The sequence below is a fragment of the Labeo rohita genome, chromosome 3 (genome assembly GCF_022985175.1).
Source record: "Labeo rohita strain BAU-BD-2019 chromosome 3, IGBB_LRoh.1.0, whole genome shotgun sequence".
In the NCBI taxonomy this organism is placed as follows: domain Eukaryota; kingdom Metazoa; phylum Chordata; class Actinopteri; order Cypriniformes; family Cyprinidae; genus Labeo; species Labeo rohita.
The window spans coordinates 14,676,365-14,700,870 of record NC_066871.1 but is presented as its reverse complement, the minus strand read 5'-3'; the positions used below and the strand labels follow the sequence as shown (position 1 = coordinate 14,700,870).

The 24,506-nt window shown below is 37.3% G+C and overlaps 1 protein-coding gene across 3 annotated transcripts; it reads left to right on the top strand.

Moving 5' to 3' along the window:
* The first annotated feature begins 11,010 nt into the window (after window positions 1–11,010).
* Window positions 11,011–23,901, top strand: rbbp6 (retinoblastoma binding protein 6). 3 transcript variants are annotated; one of them, XM_051105862.1, is made up of 17 exons: window positions 11,011–12,020; window positions 12,431–12,530; window positions 13,292–13,325; window positions 15,504–15,545; window positions 16,864–16,952; window positions 17,039–17,135; window positions 17,266–17,405; window positions 17,535–17,707; window positions 17,776–17,879; window positions 17,974–18,347; window positions 18,450–18,522; window positions 18,660–18,720; window positions 18,816–18,870; window positions 18,957–19,328; window positions 19,576–19,698; window positions 19,798–21,669; window positions 21,751–23,901. In XM_051105862.1, exons 1-17 carry the CDS (start codon window positions 11,855–11,857, stop codon window positions 23,219–23,221), a joined length of 5,346 nt encoding a protein of 1,781 aa, XP_050961819.1. In that variant the 5' UTR covers window positions 11,011–11,854; the 3' UTR covers window positions 23,222–23,901. The 3 variants fall into 3 exon arrangements, with proteins under 3 accessions (XP_050961819.1, XP_050961820.1, XP_050961818.1); XM_051105863.1 differs by having other exon boundaries at window positions 17,263–17,405; window positions 19,600–19,698; XM_051105861.1 differs by having other exon boundaries at window positions 17,263–17,405.
* The last annotated feature ends 605 nt before the right edge of the window (window positions 23,902–24,506 follow it).

The following is a 24,506-nucleotide window of genomic DNA, read 5'->3' as shown; positions in this document are numbered from 1 at the left end:
TAAATGATCACACCGATGTCTGTATTTCTTTTAAATACATCTCAGTTAAGGAGAGTAAAAACAATATAAACAAGATGTTTAAATATACACTCTAAATAACGCTGGGTTGTTTTGACCCAGTGGTTGGGTTAAATGTTTAACCAGACCTTCTGGGTAGTTTTAACTCAGCTATTACTTAAAGATTACTATATTTATTGCTTAAAATGAATCCAAGCTAGGTTGGAAATTAACATTTATTAATATGCTCAATAAATTAACATTTATGAATAAGCTGAATAAAGAATAATTAAATATACACTCTAAAAAAAAAACGCTGGGTGAAAACAACTCAATCTGGGTTATTTTGGTAACCCAACGCTGGGTTTGTCCATATTTGACCCAGCGTTGGGTTACCAAAATAACCCAAATTGGGTTGTTTTCACCCAGCCAGTTGGGTTAAATCTTTGACAGCCACATGCTGGGTTGTTTTAAATTGGTTGGAAATTAAAAAGCAGACACAGAATTACTAGAGCCAACAATAATAATCAAAACGCGAACATTTATTAATACGTGAAAACAAATTATACAAATTATAAGACAAATTTAATTATGCAGCATAGTTTTTAACTTTGCATATATTTAAACTCGTTTAACACGCATTTTAGAAATAAAAACATAACATTTAAAAGTAATATTTTAATTTAAGTGTACTAAACGGTTCTCTGTTATCCTTTTTAACCGAAATAGTGGCGATTCTCGTGCCGGTGTGTCGCTGAAATCTGAGCCGGTGATGGGCTGCTATTCCCCGTGGAAAAATGGGTACACCGCCTCGCGTTTCACTTATAAGGTTAGCTGAAAGATGCCGTGACTGACTTCATAATCATAAAAGAACATATTTGAGAACATATTTTAACATTCCAATTAGAAACCGTATTATAACGAATAAAATCAGTTTATGTTATGCAAGGCAAGGCGTTTCCATCACGCGAAACGACAGTTGCTGACGCATTTAGCTGACTGACTTCCCGTCTCTATGCTGCTTTGCGTAAAAAAAAGACTTTATAGATGGAATAAAAGTATACAAACCTTAATTTCACTGAAGAAGTCCACTAAATCGGCGGCACTAAGAACTCGCTCTCTCCTGAGGAGAATGAAAAGCCCGCGCTCCGACTGTAACCCAACAGCTGGGCTGAAGTGAGTCCGCGGCGAGCTGGGTTATTTCGTCGGAGGGAGGGGGAGGGGTGTATAGTTTCAGCGGTTAGTGAGATTGACCCAGCAGCTGGGTTACACAAAAAAACTACCCAACACTGGAAAAATAACCCAACATAATGATCCAACAGGCATAACCCAGCAACTGGGTTAAAAAAAATAACCCAGCGTTTTTTAGTGTATTTTTTTATTACATTGCTTTTTTATAGCTAAATGTTCGCCTTTTGATTATTGCTGATGCCTCTAGTAATTATGTGTCTGATTTTTAATTTGCAGCCTTTGGGCTCATTTTAAGCCAACTATAGTAACTTTTAAGAAATAGTTGAGTTAAATACAGCTGTTAAACATTAAACCCAACCACTGGCTCAAAATAACTGGATCACTGAGTTTGTCCATATTTTTGGCTGCTTATGAAGGAAGTTTCAGCAAGATTGCATCTATTTGATAAAAAAAGTATAGTAATACTCTGAGATATCATTACAATTTAAAGTAACAGTTTTCTATTTTGATATATTTGTAATGTAATTTCCTGTAATGGCAAAGCTGTATTCTCAGCATCATAATATTACTTCAGTCTTTAGTGTCAGATGATCCTTCAGATGTCTAATATGCTGATTTGCTGCCTTTTTTATTTTTTCATTTTATTCTTTTTTACATATTTTACAGATTGCTGTCATGTAACATTTTTAAATACTCATAATTGAATTCAAAATTATTTATTTATTTATTTTTAAATAGTCTGAATTTAATTAAACTGTTAAATGTAATTTTAGCTCATCTAAAAATTAATATCATTTTTTCAGAATGAACATTTTAATGTTGTGATGCCTAAATTCACTTGTAGCATTTAAAACAATTGTTTGTGTGTGTGTGTGTTTATTTTTAATTTATTCAGAAAAATAGTATACAATTTTTTTTTATCATTTATCTACATGAAAATAATTTTCAGCTTATTGGTATAAGCAGGAATTTTAATAGGCCTATCTGTGCATCTCAATAGACTTTTTTATTCTTTACTTTCTGTATAGTGCTAAGCTTTGCTTCTACTCCCAAATTTTCATATTGGGAATAATTAAAAAAAAAAAAATACAAGTGAGTTGAAATCTCCACTTAAGATAAAAACCCACAGGCAAAAGCAGAGGAGAGAAAATTGTCCTCCCTCAGGAGGTGAGAAGGAGCTTCTGGGATTCTATGACAGGCCGAGGGGGATTTTACCCAGGTGTTCACCAAGGGGCAAAGCTGGCTCCCAGCTGCCAGCTGTCACTACCAAGTGGGGAACCAAGAGAGAGCCAGTGACCCAAAAACTCCCTCCTTGAGCACAAACTCTCCTCGTCTCTCCTCTCTCTTTTTGCGTGTCCGTATCTGAACGTGTAAATTATACTGCAAGATGTGCAACAGGGACACTGCTTTTGTCCCGCGTCGTGTTGGAGATGTCCACGTCGTGTACGATCACTTCCATGCATTTGTGTTTGCATTTGCATCGGTACTCTCATCGACATGGGAGTAAAGCAGAGCTTTGTGAGGCAGTTGAGTGGGAGGCAGCCTCTGTACACAATGGCTGATGATTTTGCTCTGTTCCCTCCTCCGCTGAAGTGCCAGAGCATCCTTCCTCCCCAAAGTGCACCTCTCCAAACATGCAATGATAGCGCTGATTTTAATTACCTCTCATGACTGCCGAGGTTGTGGCTGTCTGACGCGCAGCAGGGAGGATCTTTTGGATTTATCTCTGGAAACACCTGCACTGCTTTTGCTCTCTCTCCCTCCGAGACAGATGTGTTCGGTCATCTCCTCTAAGCAATACTTAATGCCTCTGAAGTCTGAAAAGGAAATGAAACGGTAATACAAAAAGAGTTATACTAAAACTAACACTGCAAAGGTATTTATATACATATAACGATAATTACAGTCATCTGCCAGCGTGTTATATAAGACATAACAAGTCTCTCCCTCTTTGTCTTCCCTTATTGTATAAACACCTGCTTAAACAAATTAACTGGCATGATGAGGTCCTTCTTGGAACGTTATGCCACATGGATGCCCTTTACAAGAGCCTCTGGGGGATGCGATCAGGACCCTTCACCTCATCAAACCCTGCTGCTGTCTTCAAAGCAAGAGACACACAAATGAAAACACTCATCTTTAAAGGGAAGCCTGGGTATTAAGACTTGTATGGCTTAATATATCATAAATGATGTCTCAAAACCCATGGGGGACTATGGGGGGCGCCATTATTTTGATGATGTGAAATGGTTGCACTCGGTGAGCTACTGGCGCTACCTGTTGCTATTTTTACCGCAACACAACTCTGAAAATAAAATACAAATGCCACACTGCGGATTTTGGTTGTAATTTTCAGTCAAAGGGCAATAAGAGAAGCAATGTAAGTCTTCACTGCTTTCCTGCCGATAAGAAGAGGAGAAAAGAATGGGAAGATGCCTGTGGATGAATAAAACTTGATCTCTCCACTTTAGCCCTGATGCCTTTGAGGCTTTTAGTCGACCACAGCTATTGACAGAACTTATTAACGGCAGAGACAAGAAATGCTAGATGCCATCCTGGCAGGATGTAAACATGCCGACGCTTGTCATGATGCCGCAGCCACTGAAGGAGTTTCTCAGCATGGATTTCACTCGATATGTGGAGGTGTTTAGACTCTATGAGGGGGGAAATTATATGCCATTTAGTTTAAAGAAGAAGTCAACTTCCAGAACAACAATTTACAGATAATGTACTCTTGTCATCCAAGATGTTCATGTCTTTCTTTCTTCAGTTGTAAAGAAATTGTGTTTTTTGAGGAAAACATTTCAGGATTTTTCTCCATATAATGGACTGATATGGGAAGTTTGAACTTCCAAAATGCAGTTTAATGTGGCTTTTAAACGATCACAAATCAGATGTAAATAATCCCAGCGGAGGAAGAAGGGTCTTGCGAAATGATTGGTTATTTTCATTTAAAAAATACAATTTAAATAGTTTTTAATCTCAAACGCTCGTCTTGTCTTGCTCCTCCCGAACTGTTTTTTTCCAGTTCATGACAGTTAGGGTATGTCGAAGAACTCTCATCGCATTTTCTGCCTCAACTTCAAAAATCATTTCAAAATCATCCTACATCGCTGCAGAAGTACTGACCCAGTCTTTGCAAAGTGAACATGCAAAGAAGATCAAACACCCTCAACAAAAAAGGTAAAACAGCGATATAGGACGATTTTGAAGTTGAGGGAGAACATGAGATAAGAGGTTTTTCGACATACCCTAACTGTCATGAACCGGAAAAAAAACAGTCCAGGCAGAGTAAGACAAGACATGCGTTTGACATTAAAAATTACATAAATTGTATTATTTTTATGAAAATGACAGATCGTTTCACTAGATAAGACCCTTCTTCCTCAGCTGGGATCATTTACAACCGCATTTGGGATCGTTTGAAGCCGCATTTAAACTGCATTTTGTAAGTTCAAAATCGGGGCACCGTATCAGTCCATTATATGGAGAAAAATCCTGGGATCCTAGGAATAATCCTATCTCAATCAGAGATTGAAACTTACATCCCTGCTCCGGCATTGAAACAATGGAGGTGGGACTGTTACAGCTGATCTGAGGTAAAACACTCATGTCAAGCAACTATCGTGGGAGCGGCCTCTGACGGTGTGACGCCACAACGACAGGCATCTGAGAATGGATTGATTTGAAAAGGTATATTATTTTTACAGATTAATTAAAAACCACTGCATGGATTTTTATCATTACACGGTAGATTTGTACATACACTGCCAACACACATTAATATTCAAACATGAAAAAGTGAACTTAGCATCTGATGACCCCTTTAAGGCTACGATTATATCCATCACCACCTGTAAGCGTTTTCAGTACCTGTGATCATCGCATCAGTACTTGAAGAGTTCATTTGCAAAAACAGATAACTCCATTTTTATTTATTTTCAGAAATCATGTTTTTTTAAATTGTGCATTCCAAGTATTATCAATCAAACTGGTGGGTTGTTTTGATTAAGTAATAATAACTTAAACAAATACAGGTAACTTACAAAAAAAAAAAGTTATATCTCAAAAGTTTGTTTTATAGCAAAAGCGGAGAACTCCTTTTCTTTCAGGGGTTCATCAAGTTCGTCTAAATTATCCATCCTCGATCACTTTTATTCAGTTTTGACGAAACTCCTCTCATCTAGCCTGTCTTTTCAAAGTGACTGGCATACAGCATGCTGATTCGCTGACTTATGGGCTTCTGTTCACAAACAACAGGGGTGTTTGTTGGCTTCTGCTGTAAAAGGTGAACTCGCCATGCCTTGAAAGTGGACAATACCGGCTTTTTTGACAAAACGTGTTTAGGGTTCAGATCAGAATAATGCACGACACTCAGTTCTTTTTTATCAGCGTCGTTTATCTGTTTTTGCAAATTAACTCTTCACTTTATTTTCTGAGGTGTGCTGCGGTAAAATTATCAACAGGTAGCGCCAGTAGCTCACCGAGTGCAACCATCTTTCTTCATGGAAATAATGGCGCCCCCCAGAGTCCAAAATATGTATAAAACGATGTGTCATGAAATAACGTAAATCTTTCATGAGTTTTCTACTATCTACTACATATTTTAGTAAGAGACATCATTTACGTTATACTAAGCCATTCGAGTCTTCATACCCAGGGTTCCCTTTAAAGAAAATCTTGCAAAAGACTGATGATGTGGATTAGTTGAAGTGTTACACAACAAGCAGGAAATCAACATAGGAATGATACAATGGCAAATATATTTATTTTAATTTTATTTTAATTTATGAAATTATCATGGTTTCAAATCAAGGCTGCATGCGTTTGATCAAAAACAGAAAATAGAGTAAAATAAAAAAATACTGTAAAATAACTTTTTCTATTTAAAAAGTAATTTGTGAAGCAAAGCTGAATTTTCACATGATCCTTCAGAAATAATTTCTAATATACTGAGATTTGCTACTCAAGAAACATTTCTTTTTATTATTAGAGCTGTAAATAATTGTGCTGCTTGATGTGTTTTTTTTTTTTTTTTTTTTTTTGGAAACTGCAGTGAAACATTTTTTCAGGATTCTTTGATGAGCAGAAAGTTCCAAAGAACAGCATTTATTTGAAATAAATATTTTTAAACATTGCAATATTTTTACACGTCTTTTATTCATGAAACAAACGTCTTTGCAGCACTTTTGATCAATTTAATGCATCCTTGCTGAATAATTTTTTTTTTTTTTTTTTTTTTTTTTTTTTTTAAATCTACTGACCCCAAACTTTCAAAGGATAGTGTATCAACATCACCTCAGATATTTATCCTAAAATTTCATACATAAAATTAAAAACAAATACCAATTATTGGCACAAAGTATGAGTAAAGTACCATGAAATTATTGTGGATAACAGCACAGATCATTTGATTTTGGAAGACTTTAATGAGAAATGTTACCTTTGATTGCAACTTTAGTTTTTTTGTTTTGTTTTGTTTTGTTTTCAGAAGAAGCGAAAAATGGCTTTCCATGTAATCTCATTGCTGCCTATAGGAGAAACAACTGATATATTAAGGTAAAACAAATTTTTTTCTTTTCTACAGGGAACTCAACTCACTGAGTTACCCCATTTAAAATATGTGGTGAAAAGTAAATGAAATGTCAAAAAATGTTTCCAAGGATAAAAAAAGCCATGTCATTCTTTGAAGTGGAATGATTTAAATTTCCCCTCCCAGGGCTTACAAAGCCTAAACCTAGCAATCAAATTCATGTATGTGTTGAAGCTCGCAGCACATCCACACTCTGTGTCCCCCTAAGGCCAGTGTTTGAGCAAAATGAACTGGATTTACAGTGATTGGCTGGGCAAAGCAGTCTGAGGTGAAACTTGAGGATTGAAAGACTGCTAAGGGCTGCTGGGTAGCAGATAATAAATGGCAGACAAGTAGGTGACCATCAGTCACTCCTTACTTCTGAGAAAATTAGAGTGATAGCAGAGAGCCAAATGCTCCTATGCTCAGGGGTAACAGAAGAGGGCGCATCATCAAAGACATCTCACAAGTTCATATGGAGTGTAAGTATGAGTGAGCAGCCTGACTAAACTTAGAGAGTGGGTGTAGGTTTTGTGTGTGTGTGCTATTATGCAGTTGGTTCAGGTAGATTACATATTCATGAGTTAAACCATAGGTCAAGATTGCCCCAAGCAGATAGTATCGACCTTTGGAGACAGAGGGAGGTAGGCAGAAAATATGACTGGCTGAAGTATTCAGCCTTTGCCAAAAGAAATGAATGACACCAAGGTGAAGTGCTAATGAAAGTAATGGGATAAACGTTGATGACATTCAAATGTGGCCAGAGCTGTTTGGCTCCAATAGTTTAGCAAAATATTGTCCTCATGTGCTTGTAGCCAGTAATGACTGCATTAGGACACTTAATTGGGAACATCCAACAGAAAGTCGCTAATAATGATACTACACCTTTAAATGTGTTCTCCAAATGCCTAAATGGATTTGCGCACATATAAACACTAGTTGCATAAGTAGCTTTAATTCGGACTGATTTACCCAAGGGTTCTTTAGTGTATCAGTCGAACACATTTGTAATTTATCAGATCACGGCACATGAGTGAATAAAACTATTCTCATTTACGTTCTATATTTTACTTATGCGTCAAGAACACAATAAGCCTAAGCCTGAGTAAATCTCCATACTGCAGAGCCATGCAGAAGAATAAATAGTGCACAGATGCTTTCTGAAAATAAACATTTGCTGGCGTTGGTTGACTTAGCTTTCCTATCACGACAGTGATTCAGTTCCACATATGAACGGGGATTGTTGAGCTAAAATTACTGTAATGTTCTCTAAACAGTATTAGAGTTAGGGACTCATTGTTTCTCTAAGTGCAATAGTTTCGCAACAGATTAGCATTTTGATGAAGTAAAAAATGAAGATGAATTCTCTTCATCTGTAAATGGTCTACAAAATTAAGTAGCCTATTCCAATGTATTTTGATAACAGTGCAGGCCTAGCCTATGATTGGCAAAGGAATACAATAAAATCACGAAATAGTTTTTATTTGTCGAACAAATTAAGATGACAAACACATCCACAGTCTATGTTTATCTGCTAAAATAGTGCTATAAGCATCAAAAGTAGTGCTCTGTTACAAGTAGTATAAGGAGAATTTGTAAATATTGACCGCCATCTGGTGGTCATAAATCATAAGGCCTCAAAAAACGTTTGGAAAGGTTACTTTTTAAGTGTAGTAAGTAACAGATTTACAGTAAGATGTAACAATTACCCTATTTAAAATGCAATACGTAGTGTAACTGTTATCAACATTTATTCATTTTGAAACATTTAAAGCAGGCAGGGCTAACATTACAGTAGTACTTAACACTGATTACTGTCAAACTTTTAAAATCTTTAATTAAAATCTAAGATTTTAAAGCACAGCCACTACAAAATCAGACTTTAGCACCTCTTTTTACTTTGAGATTGTTCTAAGGTTAAAATTTAAAATTATATTTTAATAGCTATGATATTTTTTTTTTTGTTTGTTTGTTTGTTTGTTTTTTTTAAATCAAATCTTTGTATAGCTACTACAGGAAACACTGGCATCTAACAATGTCTTGAAAAAAAAAAAAGTAAAGCATATACATAAAATCAAATAGGAAATGAAACAGTTATAAATTAAGCATGTGCCTCATATTTTAGACAGTCAATGCAATTTTGGAAGGAAATCAATTAAATATCTATGTGTGAAAATATTCAGATGTAAATCCCTTTTTAATTGTTAACATTTTCATAAGTGTACTGTAATTACACATTTTCTCAATAACTGTAACAGATTACAGTTACATTTATTTTGTAATTAGATTACGTAACTAATTACTCCCCAACACTGTCAAAAACAAAATGGAGGCCTTTGGAAATAATGAAAATGAAGGTTTTTGTCAGGTTATTATCGTACAAATATCTTATAGTAAGTAGTCTAAATTAAAGGAATGTTAAGGAAAACAATGTTATCATATTTGTTTTTATTGTAAGATCTATTTATCTTTTAATACGTTTAGCAAAATTACACATAAATTCTTTACTAACAAATAATTATTTTGTTAATAAAACCAAGCAACCTGAAAACGATCACTGCATTTATTAAGGGGAAACACTGCAGGCAAAAACACTGTTTTTCCATGCATCCGTCAAGTTTGAGATTTTGGGCTTTTCTGAAAGTGTTTTTTTCAGACTACTAGAAAGAAAACATCCAAAAGACACTGTTAAATGTTTCTAATATAGCACTTTATCTATTTATGTCAACACATTTCAATTACAATACATATTTTTAAAGGCAGTTTTCTCAAAACGAGTTTTTTTCTCCTATACTGAGCCATAAATCTCCACTTCAGCAGTAACACTTACACACACCATACTTTACATTTTTATTCCTGTCTATATTATGAAGGGATTTGTTCATATTTAATTTGCTTAATTAAATAAAATATTTTATTCCCCCCAAAAACTGTGAAAATATAGTGTTTTCTGTCTGTTCTAAACATTTTCTGAATTATAGCGTAACAAAAATGAGATACCCAAATAAAAACTTTGACTGTAATATGTCAAAAAAATTAAACAAGAATTCTGAAACTGACTTCATCCAGTGTTTAGATTGTTGTACTAGAAATGTATGCAAATTAGCGCATATTTAATTAATTAATGCATTATTTGAATATTTAAACCTAACATTTAATAACATGTAATACAAATGTTTGCAATAGGTGAATAGGTTAAAATAGGTTAAAAAATAGGTGAATAGGTTAAAAAAAATAACTAATAGTTATCGCCTTACTTAGTTGGTCGATTACATTGATACACTACCGTTCAAAAGTTTGGGGTCAGTAAGACTTGTAATAGTCTTTAAAGAAGTCTCTTATGCTCATCAAGGCTGCATTTATTTGATTAAAAATATAGAAAAAAAACCCAGTAATACTGCAAAATGTTTTTACAATATAAAATAATGTTTTTTATTTTAACATACGTTAAAATAGAATTTATTCCTGTGATGAAAAGCTGAATTTTTATCAGCTGTTACTCCAGTCTTAAGTGTCACATGATCCTTCAGAAATCATTCTAATATGCGGATTTATTATTAGAATGATCAATGTTGGATAATATCAACAGTTGTACTGCCAAATATTTTTTGGAACCTGTGATTTTTTTTTTTTTTTCAGGATTCTTTCATGAATAACAAGTTTAAAAAGTACGGTGTTTATTCAAAATATAAATATTTTATAACAATGTAAATTATTGATTATTAACTTTTAATAAACTTTTAATTATTAACTTAATACATCCTTGGTGAATAAAAGTATTAATTTCTTAAAGAAAAAAATAAACAATAAAAATGTACTGACCCCAAACTTTTGAACGGTAGTGTAATTGCAAACATTTTTTGTATTACATGTTATTAAATGTTACGTTTAAATATTCAAATAAGGCATTAATTAATTAAATATGCGCTAATTTGATTACATTTCTAGTACAACGATCTAAACACTGGATGAAGTCAGTTTCAGAATAGGTTAAAAAAATAACATAGTTATCGCCTTACTTAGTTGGTCGATTACATTGATAATTGCAAACATTTTTCTTAAAAACATAAACCTTTTGTGTAAAGCTTATATGTGTTTTTACTATTATTAATAACATTAATCATGTTTAATTATTATTTAAACTGTTTTTTTTTTATCATATATTTATTTCGCTCCATGTTGACCTCCCGCAATTGGTAGCATGTGCGCATGCGTAGTCGTGGCCCCTCCTAGTAACGTCTTCGTTCTTTGCCCCTGCGCTTTCTGCGGAAACCCCTCGAGTGCGTGGAGCCGTTAGGTTGTTTTCGCAACCGAATGTAGTCAGTACGTTCAAATTGTGACTTGAACATCGTTGTGGTCATCAGAGTTGAGGACGGGGCGACTGGATTACCGCGGCAGTATTTTGATAAAAGGAGAACCGTTTTGCTTGCTCATTTTGTTTTAGCGTTTTGTAATGGTTTTGCTGTAGTCTTTTGTTTTTGTATGTGTGATGGACGCCATTTTAGGTTGGTCACACTAGCTGCTAGCCACATTGTTTCAGGCCTTGCTTCAAACTACGTCGGTTTGTATTTTGTTGAAATTTGGACTACACCGAACAAACATTTCGGAGGAACTTTGACGTGGACACTGGGGCGACATATTTGACAGGACTCTACACGTTCACCCATACGGACACTGTTTGAACTGCATATTTCTTTATCAGAGTTGGACCTTACGGACAGCTCACGGCTAACCGCCATATGGTCCTGGGACACTGAGAAACAGCAGGAGATTTTCTGGCTTCTGCCGGGAAATCCCGTGGACTTTTAAAGTCACTTGCGTCATTAAGATTGCGTGTTACACTTGATCACACTCTCTTTGAACACTTGATATTTTCAGTTCGCAGTTGAGGCAGAATCCACACGACCTCCTTAGTGGTGACTCTTAATTTAAGAGGGTTGAGATGATGAGCAAACATGGCTATTATTCTTAAACTGTTAAGCTGATAAACTGACACTGAGTAAGGGTGATCGCTGGGAGAGCCCAGGCGGTCGTGCGAATTGTAGTTGAGTTTGGTTGTGTGTGGTGGTGTCTGACCACGAGGATTGTTTAAACATGTCTTGTGTCCATTACAAGTTTTCTTCTAAACTTAACTACGACACGGTCACCTTCGATGGCCTTCATATCACGCTCAGTGATTTGAAACGCCAGATCATGGGGCGAGAAAAGCTGAAGGCCGCGGATTGCGACCTGCAAATCACCAACGCTCAGACTAAAGAAGGTAAGCTGGACGAATAACATGTTTATCCTCCATTTTTGAGGTTGCTATGAGCTAACTGAAACGAAAATGTGTATGCAGCCTGAAAGATATAACGTATATTTGTTTGGAAAATGTGTTTATCACTGTAGCAAGCTCGAAGCTAATGTTTGCTAACTCGTGTATTAAGGCCACCAGCGTTGGTGTTATATTACTCGAATGTCGAATCAATTATATTGTGACTGTTATGAAATATATGAATATTACTTAAATGTAAACGTTGTTTATGTCTGTACACTTGTGTAGTGAAGGCTCCATTTTGTATGTACGTGTTTACGACGTGTGCTTGCGTTTTTTACGCACGCATATAGACAAATGAATGGAAAATGTGCCACTTTGATTAATGTTCTTGTCAATCTTGCTTGTGTTTACAGAATACACTGATGATGGAGCCCTCATCCCCAAAAACTCGTCTGTCATCATCAGACGAATCCCTATTGGAGGGCTTAAGTCGACAAGCAAAACATATGTCATGTAAGTACATTTAATACTTTAACTTAGTGTTAACTGCAACTGTGGGTTTGTATTTAGATCAGTTTGAAGCATGTTCTCAAAGATGAGCTTTTAGTTTCATTAAACAACCCTAAAAACTAAAATTGAACCAATGTAATTTACTTGCCCTAATATTAGTTCAAAATTGTGAGGCGTTTTTGTGTTTCGTCATTGTTCTCTTGTACTGAAGTTGTCGCATCTTATTTGCACTTCTTTATATTTGAGCTTAATGTGCTGTGACTGGACGTGGGCTGAGAAACAATGACATTTTGAGTTGTCAAACCTATCACAACCTCTTTGTTTTCATTGTATAGAAAAGAGTAATGGTCTGAGTTTGAAATTTTCGCATGTTAAATAATTCAACCTCAGCTTACGCACTGCCTCTGAAACTTTCATCCGTCATTTACAAAGTTCGGATCCGGTTCAATTCTCTGCATTTTTTGCATACAAAAGTTTCGGTATTACTAATTTTAACCAACTACTTTTGAGTTCACTACAAAAAGGTTTAAATGACGTTTTTACTATAATTTATAAATTGATAAAAATACGTATAAATACGAATTTATAAAAAAAAAAATTGTGTCCTAGCAGGGAATAATTGCCAGCTTCAGATTGTAATGCATCTAATTTCAGTAAAGCCGTTTGAATGTGGTCTTGCAGTACTTTTTAAAGTCATGAATTTGTGGTTTGTGTGAAAATTTCATATTAATTGGAAGTTAACCTCTCTTTGTTTTGTTTTGCAGCGATCGATCTGAACCAAGTGGATCTTCAAAAGCAGTATGTAAAAACACCTCATTTCCTTGTCTCATTACACACATTTTCAAACTCCTCAGCAGTTGCTTTGTCTTGAAATCATTTAGGGAACTTTCCTCATGCTCCTCAATGTTGTCTTTGAAACCTGTTTGAAGATAACAAAGTTTGTCGAGCTGAATGTTTATATTGTGTGATTCGCTATTGATTTTCATGTTTTTTTTAAAATAAGATTTCCAGTGTGTACAGAAGTCTGTGCGCATGCTAATACACTGTGTTTCACATTGAAGAAGTTCTCTACAAATATGAATTCTGTTGTACAGTGTAGTGTAAGATCATATTGATCTATATAATCCTTGAACATGGCCAATGTTCAGTTTGTTTGTCCTTAAAGTGACACATCTGTAAAAAGCTGTCTGTTTTTTGTTTTTAAATAAAAAAAAATACATTGTGTTATTTATTAATTTCACCTTGTATCATACAGCTTCAGTGTCTGACTACTCATGTTTACTCAATTGCTTTTATAAGGAAAAATAGTTTAATTTAGTTGTGTGAATGTTTAAGTGAGTATGTGTGTGTGTGAGAGATGTCTATTTTTTTTAATGTAGGTGTATCACCTAAAACATAAATGAGCCTGGCCTTGAACTAACTGAACATGCGAATCGTGTTTTAGTATATTTTTATCCTGGACATTTGTTCTTGACTTGGCTCAGTGTGTGTTTAGGAAACTGCCTCTTGGCGTTTTAAAGAGTCAAATGAGACTAGACTCTTATTTAGTTTTGATTTAATGTTCATTAATGGAAAAAGTTCCAATAATTTACGTATTGATTTTTATTACTATTTCCCTACTATTACCCCCCCATCCCACTTTAAAAGAGCTAATTGTTTTGTAAATGGTGTGTATTGGCCCATATAGGTGTTGATTACTAATATACAGTTCCCTATCTATAGTATTTGATGAGAGGATAGTCATTCTAAACCTTAATAATTGTCACGATTAAAACTATTTGAACTAGTCGTACCTAAGAAGTGTCTTACATTTTTGTTGTAGCTTATTGTATTATTTTACAAAAGCTGTATTCCAATGAAAGCACACAGACAGCTTTGGGTGAAATTCCTGACCAACTGTCAACACAATTGTGTAGTTGTATACAATACAATTGTCTTATTTTGGTCTTTATAGTGAGATTTTTGCATTTTATTGGTAAATTGTGAAAAGTCTATATCAGTGATTCTTGGGTAGTAGTTGCAGCTAATATTTGTGTCATTCTGACTTGAATTACGCTTAAAGTGTCTTTTGTTCTAACAAAACTAAACTTTTTCCTTTTTCTGAACATTGTACTTTAATTCCCCACAGCAATCTGCCTTTTCGTATTTTAATCATGTGACTTTTTTGTACTTGTTTTTCATATTTGATGTCTTAATTCAAATGTTTGCAAAACAGCTACTGGGATTGCTGATATGTGACAGCTAAACCTATATTATACTATAATGCTTTACTATTTATTTATACGTTTATTCATTTTTGTGATAGCACATGTAGTATTCTTGTCTCCCATGTACTTGTGTGATGTTGAGACCCAAACTACCTATAAAAGATAGTGAAAGCACATTTTGTAGGACAATTTTACAAAAGTACCTGATTTCAGTGAACAGTTTTAAATGCGTATTTTAATATCCTATATAAACTGTTGTATTATAGTTATATTTCTACATGAATACATTGCATTTTTATATGATTTACTGCAAGGTTTTACAATAAAACATCAGTATTTAATTCGCTCACATCTTTCTTAAGGCCCTGTGTGTTCACTCACCATAGGTTTTTTTATTTTTTTATTTTTTTTGGACCTCAATTTTAGATTACAAGTAATTGAATCAATCTGTGGAACATAGTTATTACACTATACCTCTTTCTCCACAGTAAATCAAAGCTAAGAAATATCCATTAATTGGTAATGAATTTAAGATAAATTATGTAAATGTCGCATTTACAGCCTGGTGTTGACATTAAGCTCGTAAAATTTAATGTGTGTCCGATAGGAACTGGTTGTAAATATACCAGTTGATTTGTTTGTATAGTGTTCATTTTGAAGAATTTTTTTTTTTTTTTTTGTCCAATTTCTCTCTGTTGGGCATGATAGAATTGTGCCTTGTCATAGTGGTGAAACCCCTCTTTGTTTTAATGTTTTTTTCCAATGACAGATTGATGATTCTCCATCCATTTCACTGGCCCTGCTTTCAAAGGTATTTTAAATTCTGCCACTACTTGATGCACTCCACTCTACGGTTTCTAATTTCAGTGTTTTGGATTTGGCAAGCCATAATGTAGCCACAAGTGCGCAATATTTTGTCAAAAATCTTGTGGTTTGTCACATCCAGCTTGTGTGTTCATGTATGCACAATATTATGTGAAATTTGTTGTGTAATACTCATTATGTGAAATTGTATGTTTTGCATTAGACAGTCTTGTTTAACAATATTGATAATTCAGCATTTTTACATGCTGCGTATCAATAATTACATCTTTTTTGTTTTAAATGTAAAATTTCTATTAAGAATTGTTGCTGATAATGCTTTTTTTGTTTTTTTTTTTGTTTTGTTTTTGTTTTTTTAGTGCTAAATGTATAAATGTGTTCATACTTGTGTGAAAACCTTGTCCTGTAAAGAGTGAGCTTATTGCCTTTATCAGTGTGGAGTGGAGTACCGTTTAAACCTCTTGCCCACATGCAACATCATGTTAATTGCAGGTTTTTTTTTTTTTGTTTGTTTGTTTTTTTTTAAACACTGAAAAATGAAGCACTCTGGAATCCTTAGTTTTTCTCACTGAAGATCAAAGCCTGCGGATCATGCTGAATTTTTTCCACAGATGCTTTTAATTCCTTCTATTTTTTTTTTTTTTTTTTTTTTTTTCCCAAAAGGACTTCTTTTGGAAGTAAATACTTTTTCTTCATACTGGACTTTAATGACACCAGCAGCATTATGTATCATACTTTGGTATGATTATACTTTATATTGCTAATAGTTAATTATCTTATTCATGTGATGTCAAAATTTCACAATATAGTATAATTTTTTTTTTTTTTTTTTTACTTGCAAATTTAATTTTCAGGTTGATACCCTGAATGCAGGAGATCATGCCATTTCGTTTTGGTTCTGTGTACATGTCTTATGCCATGAATGCATTGCGTTTGTTAGTATGAAATAATCTGTTCATCTGACACATGCCAAAAAAAGACACATTGCAATAAAATTTATCAAATGGAAAAACATCTCTTAGACCATGGGCAATGCATGTGTGTAATTGGAATTAAGCCTTGCATGTTGGTCTTTTAATTATGAATTTTACATTTATGCTCTCTTGCTGTGGTCAATATAAAAAGCTTTGTTTCTCATTTTAAGGCCTGAGGTGGTACTCGTACTATTTTGTAGTATTTTTAAAGATCTCACATTAATGGAGGCAGGACGCTGTTTCTTACAGGACAAGGTTTCAGTAAATTTTTGGTCTCGATTGAACATTCCAACATTGATTTTATTTGTGAAAACATTATTGCCTGTTAAACAGACAGCCAATCTTGCTGAAACAAATGCATCCGAGGAAGACAAAATAAAAGCAATGATGTCTCAGTCCAACCATGACTATGACCCAATCCAGTAAGTGTGCAATTCAAGACATTGACTTGTTGTTGTTGTTTAAATTGCTCTCTGCATCAATTCTAACACAAGTTTCTATTCATTAGTTATGCAAAGAAGCTTGTTGGTCCACCTCCTCCAAACTACACATGCTTTCGTTGTGGAAAAACTGGACATTATATTCGAAACTGCCCAACGAATGGGGTAATTGGGTTTTCATTACCACAGCTGCTTTAACATGACAGCTGTTTGCTTTTGTAAATGTTTTTACCTTTAGTGTGCTCATTTAGTCAGAGAAGAAATTTAACCTTGAACATCGACTGTGCGTTAGCAGGATCGAAGTTTTGAAGCTCCTCAACGGATAAAGAAAAGCACAGGAATTCCTCGGAGTTTCATGGTGGAGGTTGATGATCCAAACAGAAAGGGAGTCATGTTGACCAACAGTGGAATATATGCCATTCCTACTATTGATGCGTAAGTATAATTGGTCGTGCTGTAAGTGATTGTGTTGCGGGATCATATTGCAGATTTACAAAACCACAACGGGAAGTGACCTTGACCAGATGTGAGTTTTGCTAATAACATTGTGCTTTCTGTGCTTAGTGAGGCCTATGCCATTGGGAAGAAAGAGAAGCCACCGTTTTTGCCCCAGAATCAATCTTCATCCTCAGAGGAAGAAGATCCAGTACCTGACGAGCTGCTCTGTTTGATCTGCAAGGATCTTATGACGGACGCTGTGGTTATCCCCTGCTGTGGAAATAGCTACTGTGATGAGTGTAAGTGTCTGTACAAACAAATAAAAAATGTTTTTGATCTTTGAAAGCTTACAGTCTTTTGGCCGCAGGTATTCGAACGTGTTTGCTGGAGTCTGACGAACATGTTTGCCCAACCTGCAAACAATCAGATGTATCTCCTGATGCTTTGATCGCGAACAAATTTTTGCGCCAAGTAAGAAATCCCTATCCTAATTAATCATTTTATTTTATCTTCACCTCTAAGTTAATAGTAGAACATTAACACAACTTATTCTCTCCAACCCCAGGCAGTGAATAATTTCAGGAATGAAACTGGATACACCAAGAGGATTCGAAAAGCCGCAGCTGCTCATCAAGCAGCTGCTCAAGGAGCCCAAACACCACAGGCTCCTGCCCAGCGGCCACCTATGAGACTAACAACCTCACGCCAGCAGGACCCTCTGATGGCCAATGTTCCAAGCTCAGCAGCTGATAGCACCCCTCCCCAAAGCGCACCTGCCGCTCCTTTATCTCCTGTTGCCACTCATCAGCCCTCCAGCACCCCACCTTCTTCCAGCAGCTCCACTGTAAACAGCAGCAGTGCACTTGCAGCGTCGAACTATAGCCCTGTGGTGAATTCTCCTCCGCACACTACTAAGCAGGATGATCCTCCTTTGTCAAAGTAAGTCATTTTCCAGCTTTCTAGAACTTAAGAGGATCCACTAGTTGTGTAAAACCGATATTGGATTCAAAATTGTCTTATGGAGTCAATGTTCCTCCCCAGGGAACCAGAGGTCCCAGCATCTACTGTTGTGCCTTCATCAGACACCACTGTCCAGACAACAACTATTCCGAAGGTATTTTTCTTTTTATAGTATGCTTTGTATTTAGAGGTTCACATAGATTACCAAAGCAATATCACATGAACAGCAGTAGTTGATGCTTCCATGAGTACAATTTAGTGATTTTCCTCTTCTTTCTATTTGTTGCTTAGGGATACCATGTCCCAGTAATTGGAAAGCCGAATATGCCTCAGCACCACATGCACAGATCAGGTAAGATAATATCAGCACAATTTCAAGTGGGTTTTTTTTCTGTGGACTTGCCATTCTTAATATTTAAGGTTTTGGGGTTTTTTTTGTGTTTTTAGGGCAGCCAAGGGGTAGTGGACCAAGGCCGACTGGAAACCGTCCTTCATGGGAGCCGTAAGTATCCCAAAGTGTATTCTTAAAATTTTGCAGTTTAATCCAATAGAGATGGATACTTTACTCCTGTCTGTTTATTCTGTCAGGTCCTCAAGTAGAGGGAGAGGTCCTAGTGAGCGACCACCAAGAACACAGCCTCCTCCAGTACAAAACCTTCCTCCTGTAGTTCCTCCAGTCTATGTGCCTCCTGCTCTTTTTCCTCCTCCACCACATCCTATGCCTCAGCCACCTGGTGGTGTTCCACAGCAGTATCCCATACAGTATCCTCCAGGACAGCAGCCTCCACCTCCCTACAACATTCCACCACCTGTATTTCCACCTGTCCCACCAAATGTGACCGCTCCATGGGTGCCTCCTGGTCCGCAGCCACCTATAGCCAACCCTATCCCTAATATTCCAGCGGCACCTTTTCTATCCAAGGAGGAGTTTTACCGTCAGCAGCGTAGACTGAAGGAGGAGTAAGTAGTTCTATCATGTATATTACAAAATATATATTTATTTATAAGAATGATTAGTTAGTTTCATTACTCCTTCCATAATCAAAGATGAAAATGTTAATATATTATGATTGTCATTATTTGTGTTACCTTTGAATTAAACCTAAAAATTGTGTGGAGTATTGTTCTCGTCATATTCATGTATGTAGTAATGAATTGCTGAGTTTTAACTGCGAAGTTTTATTTCCTTCCTGTCTTTGATAAATAGTTCCCAATGTCGATTCGTTACCAGGGAGAAGAAGTCTAAACTTGAGGAGTTTACCAATGACTTTGCCAAAGAGCTTTTGGAGTACAGAAAGATCCAGAAGGAGAGAAGGCGATCCTACTCTAGGTTAGGAAAATTGATAGTTGTCCACCACCAAGATTTTTCCATTTTTGATGGAGAACGTTTGGCATCAACTAAATTGCCTCAATTACCTTTATTTTGCAGATCAAAATCTCCTTACAGGGATTCCTCTTACAGTGGCTCATCATATTCCTATTCAAAATCTCGCTCTCGGTCCAGATCACCACGCTCCTACTCTCGATCAGTTTCCCGATCTCGGTCAAGATCCCGCTCACGCTCTCGTTCCAGATCACGCTCCTACTCTCGCTCACCGTACTCCCGCAGGGGCCGAGGGCGAAGCCGTAGCTATCGATCTAGGTCACGCACGCCAACATATCATCGCTCCCGCAGTAGATCACCATCTTATAGGGGTCGGGAGATGCCTGGAATAGGAACTGGAATCTATCGTTCCCGCTCCAGATCCCCACTCTATAGGAATCACAGTCCCGGCAAGAAACTCCCACCCCCTTCTCAAATCGAGGGTGAGCGCAAATATGCAGGGAGGTACAGAGAGATCCCACCTTACGACGCCAAGGCTTATTATGGCCGCAACATAGACCAGAGTGACCCCTATGAGAGAGAGCGATATAGAGAGTGGGAAAGAGAGTACAGGGAGTGGTACGATAAATACTTTAAGAACTACAACAACCCACCAGGTGGTCAAATGAGAAGCCGTGCTCCAGGTGGCAGAGACCCCTATACCCCTGAGCGTTTTGCTCCTCCCCGACCAAGAGAAAACTCCCCCTACAGCAGGGGACGTCGGGAGGATTATCCGCCGCCACCTCAGAGCCATGGTGTCCCACAGAGAAGCAGAGGAGCCATGACATACCAAGAGAAGTGTGCTGAGAAGTATGGCCACCTTCATGTCAACGCCGCTGGAGCAGGGAGAGGACTTAACAAAGAGCCTTTGAAACCTCTCAAGGACAGAGAACCCAGTGGCAGCACTGCTGCAGACCCCAAGTCTATGAAGCATAAAAAGCATCGCAAAAAGAAGAGAGAAGATGGTGACCTTTTCAGCCACTCTGACTCTATGGATGAATCCAGGAAAGATGACCGTAAGGAGGACTCCATGCTGATGAATTCGAGTCGTGACGATGCCACACCTGTCAGAGATGAGCCCATGGATAGTGCTGCAGTGCTCTACAAGACTACCCCTGTAAAGGAAAAGAAAGAGAAGACTAAAAGCAAAACTGACAAAGTTAAACGAAAGTCTGACAACAGTGGGCAGAAGAAGGAAGCATCAGGAAAGACGACAAAACCTGCCAGAGAGAAAGAATCTGATGTACCGCGAGAGAAGGTGGCTCCCGTTGAACCAGCCATTAAGAGAGTCAAAGATGAACCATCCCACAAATCTGAACCAAGCAAACCTCAATCCTCAGAGTCCAAACTCATGCTCCCACGCAAGTTGATGCAGTCTAGGCCCATCAAACACCATCAGGAGCCGAAGCCTATCAAAGATGAGGCCAAAAGCAAGAAAGAATTGGTGAAAGAACCTGCAAAGCAAGACAAAGGTCCTGTCAAAGATGGGAAGGTCCCTAAAAAAGAGCCAGAGAAGCCTGTGAAAACTGAGGAGAAGATGCCCGCTAAGACAGTTGATACTAAACAGGATAAGAGAAAACGAAAAGATGACAAGCCACCTGCAAAAGAGCTAGATGCTCCTCCAGTAAAAGTAGCAAAAATGGAAGCTGACATGGCCAAAAGCTCTCCAAAACCTAAACCCAGACTGGAGAGCGAAAGGCCAGTTGAAAAGGAGAAAGTAGCTATTCCATCTCTGATGGATATTAAGCCCGAGCCTGTAAAAAAGATCAGAATCAACAGGGAAACTGGCAAGAGAATATCTAGCATTGATCGGCCACTTTCAGGGGAGGACTCTGCTCATGCCACGGGAAAGGGCAGACTGGACAAGTCCAGAGCAAAATTGAGAAGGAAGGTTCATGCTCCTGATGGGTCAGGGTCCGTATTGGTTGATTACACCAGGTGAGATGATTTAAATATTGAAGTACTTTTATTCTCTTTTAATCTGTACTATCAACTTACTCATGTTTGTTGTTTCGGCAGCACCAGTTCCACAGGTGGAAGCCCCGTCAAAAAGCACGAGGATAAGCTTGACCTAAAGAAGACTGTGGTGAAGACCCTAGAGGAATACACCAATGACAGCTCCACCCCTGCCGAGGATGAAATTGTCATGATCCAAGTGCCCCGTTCCAAGTGGGAAAAGGAGGACTATGAATCTGAGGACGATGACTCAAAGGTTACCGCCAAAGCAGGCAGTGTCAACACATCCACTTCTGCTCCTTCAGAGGAGAACACTGCAGTGAAATCAGCTGACAAGGAGTCTCCGAATGCTGACAAAGCTCCACCTGTCTCCAAAGAGGCAGACGTCAAACCTGCCAAGGACATGTCGGGTGATAAGGAGAAAGATACTGACAAGGAGAAAGACAGAGAGCGAGAACGAGACAGAGGGAAAGAAAAAGACCGCAGCAGCACTGCAGATCGTGAGGTAACTGATAAGCGGAAACCTAGCGCACCTAATCAGGAAAGAGAGCGCGCACAGGAGAAGGGCAGCGACCATAGCAGTGAACGAAGCTCCTCTTCCCAGTCCTCCAGAGATAGGCAAGCAGACAGGACTGAACCTACCTCTAGAAAACCAGCAGGAAGAGAGACGACAACAGCCCCCACCAGTAGGAAAGCAGAGCATCGAGATGATGCAAGAGAGCACTTAAGATCAAAAGATGAGAGAAATCCAATCAGGAGGAGAGTATCACCCTCCCCGCCCCCAAGGGTAAAGGACTCGCACACAGACTCTGGAAGAAAAACTCTTGAAACGCCTCAGGAGTCGCAAAGTCCAAGTAGGAATAAGAGAGCACCATCGCAGAATGCCCCAGAGCTGAAACGAACAGGGCCAGAGGACCACAAAGGGGACTGGCCATCCAGTAAAGAGAGTCAGGGTTCTAGACATTCTGATGTACGTCCCGCAAAGGACCGGGAACACAGGACTCCTCATAGAGCTTTGACTCCAGAGCCTAGGACTGATGCAGAGAAAGGTGGCGCACATGGCGACCACATCAAATCAATCCCATCTGCACGCTCTACAAGACTGTCCTCCGATTTAGCACGGGAAACGGACGAGGCGGCGTTTGTCCCTGACTACAGCGAAAGCGACAGCGAGACCTCGGACGTTGAGAGCAAAATGGAGCAGAGAGGACGAGAGAGGGACAGCAGTGGCAGCCAGAGTCCGAGCCCATCTGGAAGCCACGGGCACAGCAGCACCCCCAGTTCTCCGGGCAGTCAGGACAGCAAAAAGAAGAAAAAGGACAAAAAGGAGAAGAAGGAAAAGAAGAAACACAAGAAGCACAAAAAACACAAAAAGCATAAGAAACATACGAGTAATGAGTCTGAATCAGACCTCAAAGGACAGAAACACAAACATAAGAAAAAGAAGTCTAAAAAGAGCAAGGACAAAGACAAAGATGACAAGGAGAAAGATGAGAGTGAGAGAGACGAACATAAGGCTAAAGCATCCGTTTGATTTGATTTTAGGTTTAACCATTGGTTTAATTTACTCATCTTTAAGCAGAATTGAAAAATAACTGTTCTGCAGAAAAGTTTAAGTACTGTTCAGATTTCATTGTTTGCTGTTTCTCAATGGTTAACAACATGCTTTTTTTTGACCTTGCTAACCTCTCCCACTAATGTAAGAGAGTAGCTACTTTAAGGTTATTTTATTTTGGGTTCTGAATTTTCATGAATGTTTTGGTTCTCATTTGGAATTGTTGCAGATTCTTATTGCATCATGGTTTTGCATTAAGGCCATTGTAGAGGAAGCACTTTAGAAATGTGAATGTGATTGCAGATTTGCAAAATTTGCAAAGAGTTGCAAAAGCCCTTTTGTACCTCATCTCTTGTATATGTTTAAGTTGGAGAGAAACATATCATTATGACAGTATGAAAATATTGTTACAGAGGTAACAGGAAAGTGGTGTCCAGCCATTGGGGCACGCTGATTTACAAAGTGTATGTTTTTGCACTGTGAATATTTCCTCTACTCTTTCATTTTATTCTAATTCATCTTCATAAGAGTAATTTAAATTATCTGCTGAAATGGAATTGCATATGTTTTGAGGGTAATAAATTTTTTCAGGAAATATGAATGGTCTCTCATTTTGTTTCTTTTCATGCCTTGGTAATAAAGTTTCCTTAGGAACCATAGATGATTGTTTCTAGTTGTCTTTTTAAATTTCTTTGTTGTACACATTTCACATTTTGTTTAATATTTATTTAATAGTTGGCTGAGATGCTCTTTTTCTCAATAGTGTTAAACCCAACTGATGCCCATATCCCATTAAAAACAAATAATACAAATTAAAAGAAGTCCACATCCAGAACAACAATTTACAGATAATGTACTCAACCCCTTGTCATCCAAGATGTTCATGTCTTTCTGTCTTAAGTTGTAAAAAAAATTGTTTTTTGAGGAAAACATTTCAGGATTTTTCTTCATATAGTGGACTAATATGGTGCCCCGAGTTTGAACTTCCAGTTCATATTAGTTAGGGTTTGTCGAAAAACTCTTATATCATGTTCTCCCTCACCTTACAGATTGTCCTACATCGCTGTTTTACCTTTTTTGTTAAGGGTGTTTGATCTTCTTTGCATGTTCACTTTGCATAGACTGTGTTGGTACTTCTGCAGCGATGTAGGATGATTTTGAAATGATTTTTGGAGTTGAGGGAGAAAATACGATCTGAGTTTTTTGACGAACCCCCTCTGTCTTGAGCCAGAATTTAATATTTAAATTTAAAAAGTATTTAAAT

Bases quoted from the DNA above. Each gene is read 5' to 3' on its own strand.
- rbbp6 (XM_051105861.1), top strand. From the start codon at position 11,855: ATGTCTTGTGTCCATTACAAGTTTTCTTCTAAACTTAACTACGACACG. The intron at 18,523-18,659 runs GTATTTTTCTTT...TTTGTTGCTTAG, and splicing joins AGACAACAACTATTCCGAAG to GGATACCATGTCCCAGTAAT. The intron at 18,721-18,815 runs GTAAGATAATAT...TTGTGTTTTTAG, and splicing joins GCACCACATGCACAGATCAG to GGCAGCCAAGGGGTAGTGGA.